This window comes from Peromyscus californicus, unplaced genomic scaffold (genome assembly GCF_007827085.1).
Source record: "Peromyscus californicus insignis strain IS unplaced genomic scaffold, ASM782708v3 Scaffold_6__1_contigs__length_162567912, whole genome shotgun sequence".
Taxonomy (NCBI): Eukaryota; Metazoa; Chordata; class Mammalia; order Rodentia; family Cricetidae; genus Peromyscus; species Peromyscus californicus.
The window spans coordinates 80,775,323-80,776,885 of record NW_026294584.1 but is presented as its reverse complement, the minus strand read 5'-3'; the positions used below and the strand labels follow the sequence as shown (position 1 = coordinate 80,776,885).

At 61.0% G+C, this 1,563-nt stretch overlaps 1 protein-coding gene across 1 annotated transcript; it reads right to left on the bottom strand.

The window, feature by feature from the left end:
- Positions 1 to 229: 229 nt before the first annotated feature.
- Positions 230 to 1,291, bottom strand: Atoh1 (atonal bHLH transcription factor 1). Its single transcript, XM_052720208.1, has one exon. The coding sequence runs from the start codon at positions 1,289 to 1,291 to the stop codon at positions 230 to 232; it is 1,062 nt and encodes a 353-aa protein (XP_052576168.1).
- Positions 1,292 to 1,563: the final 272 nt, after the last annotated feature.

Genomic DNA, 1,563 nt, shown 5'->3' with positions numbered 1-1,563 from the left:
AAACGATGCCACGTAAAAGTACATATAATGATACTGTATCTACGTACAGAGGAAGCAGAAGGTAGGAGGGAAGGGGTTTGGAAGAGCCGCAGCCATCTGAAGTCATGTCGTTGCTTACAACGACCACTGTACAGTAAAAATAAAAGGGTGCTGGGATCTTTGCCTCGGGGCTTCCCGCGCGCTGGGAAGGGCATTTGGTTGTCTCAGTTTCCCAGGAGCCGTCGCCTCCCTAACTGGCCTCGTCAGAGTCACTGTAATGAGAGTGGGGGGAAAATTCTCCATCGCTTCTGTGGGACCTGGGAGATGTTTTGCTACTGTCCTCCTGTACTGGTTGCAGGATGCTCCCGGGCAAGGAAGGCGACAGGTCCTTCTGTGCCATCATCGCTGTAAGGGCCCGGTCCTCGAATGATGGGAAATGTAAAGCGTCCAGCTGCACCGAGTAACCCCCGGCTGAAGCTGGGGCTGAGAAGCGAGTCCGGCAAGCCCCGGGTGGGGTGGGTCGTGGGCCCCCTCCCGGGGCCGGCTGAGCCCCCGCTGCGGCGGAGGCGCCCGCACCCCCTTCATAGGTGGCGGTGGCGGCGGCGCGAAGGTGATGGTGGTCATTTTTGCAGGAGGCTGCTGGCGGCGGTGGCTGCTCTCCGACACTGGGAGTCTGCAGCAACTCTGACAGGGCGTTGATGTAGATCTGGGCCATCTGCAGGGTCTCATATTTGGACAGCTTCTTGTCGTTGTTGAAGGACGGGATAACGTTGCGCAGCTGGTCGAAGGCGTGGTTCAGCCCGTGCATCCTGCGCCGCTCCCTGGCGTTCGCTGCCAGCCGCCTTTGCTTCTGTACCCCGTTCACCTGTTTGCTGGAAGGGGCTCGCTGGCGGCTGCAGCCCAGGTCGTCCACCACAACACCGCCCTTCAGCTTGCACAGCTGTTCCCGCACTTTCACCGGCCCGGGGCTCTTGCTGAGGCCGCCGCAGCCGCTCCTTCTTACCAGCTCGCCCTGGCCGTCAGCCTCGTCCCGGGGTGCCGCGGCCTCGGAGGCACCCAGCTCGGGAGAATGCAGCAGATACTGGGCGGCGCGTGCCGTGCAGAGGCCCTGCAAAGTGGGAGTCAGCCAGGCGCGTGGGTCGGTGCTGTCCAGGAGGGATAACTCTGCCGGGTAGACAGGATGGTCTCTCGCCTGCAGGGTAGCAGGTGGCTGTGGCGGTAGTTGCGGGAGGTGGTGCGGCTGGGAATGACGATGGTGGTCCCCCAACTCCTTCACCTCGGCCCACTCTTCTGCATGCAGCAGACGGGACATCGCACTGCAATGACTCGGAGGTACCGTGATAGAGGAGGTGCTGGCAACCCAGTTCAAAGAAGGGAAAAAGCCCCCAACAACAACAAAACCCTTTCTGGTCCCTTCTGCAATGTCTGATTTTTTTTTTTCCCTCCTCCTCCTCGACCCTCCCCCTCTCTCTCACTCGGAGATCACACACCAGGTCGCGTGCAACGAAGCTTCTCCGGTTGCTGAAGGCGCTGCGCCCCTTTAAAAAGCGGCACGCGCCAGTGTATCTCCCCCGGCTCCCCTCC

Excerpts from the sequence above, each read along its gene's own strand:
- Atoh1 (XM_052720208.1), bottom strand. The coding sequence starts at position 1,291 with ATGTCCCGTCTGCTGCATGCAGAAGAGTGGGCCGAGGTGAAGGAGTTG.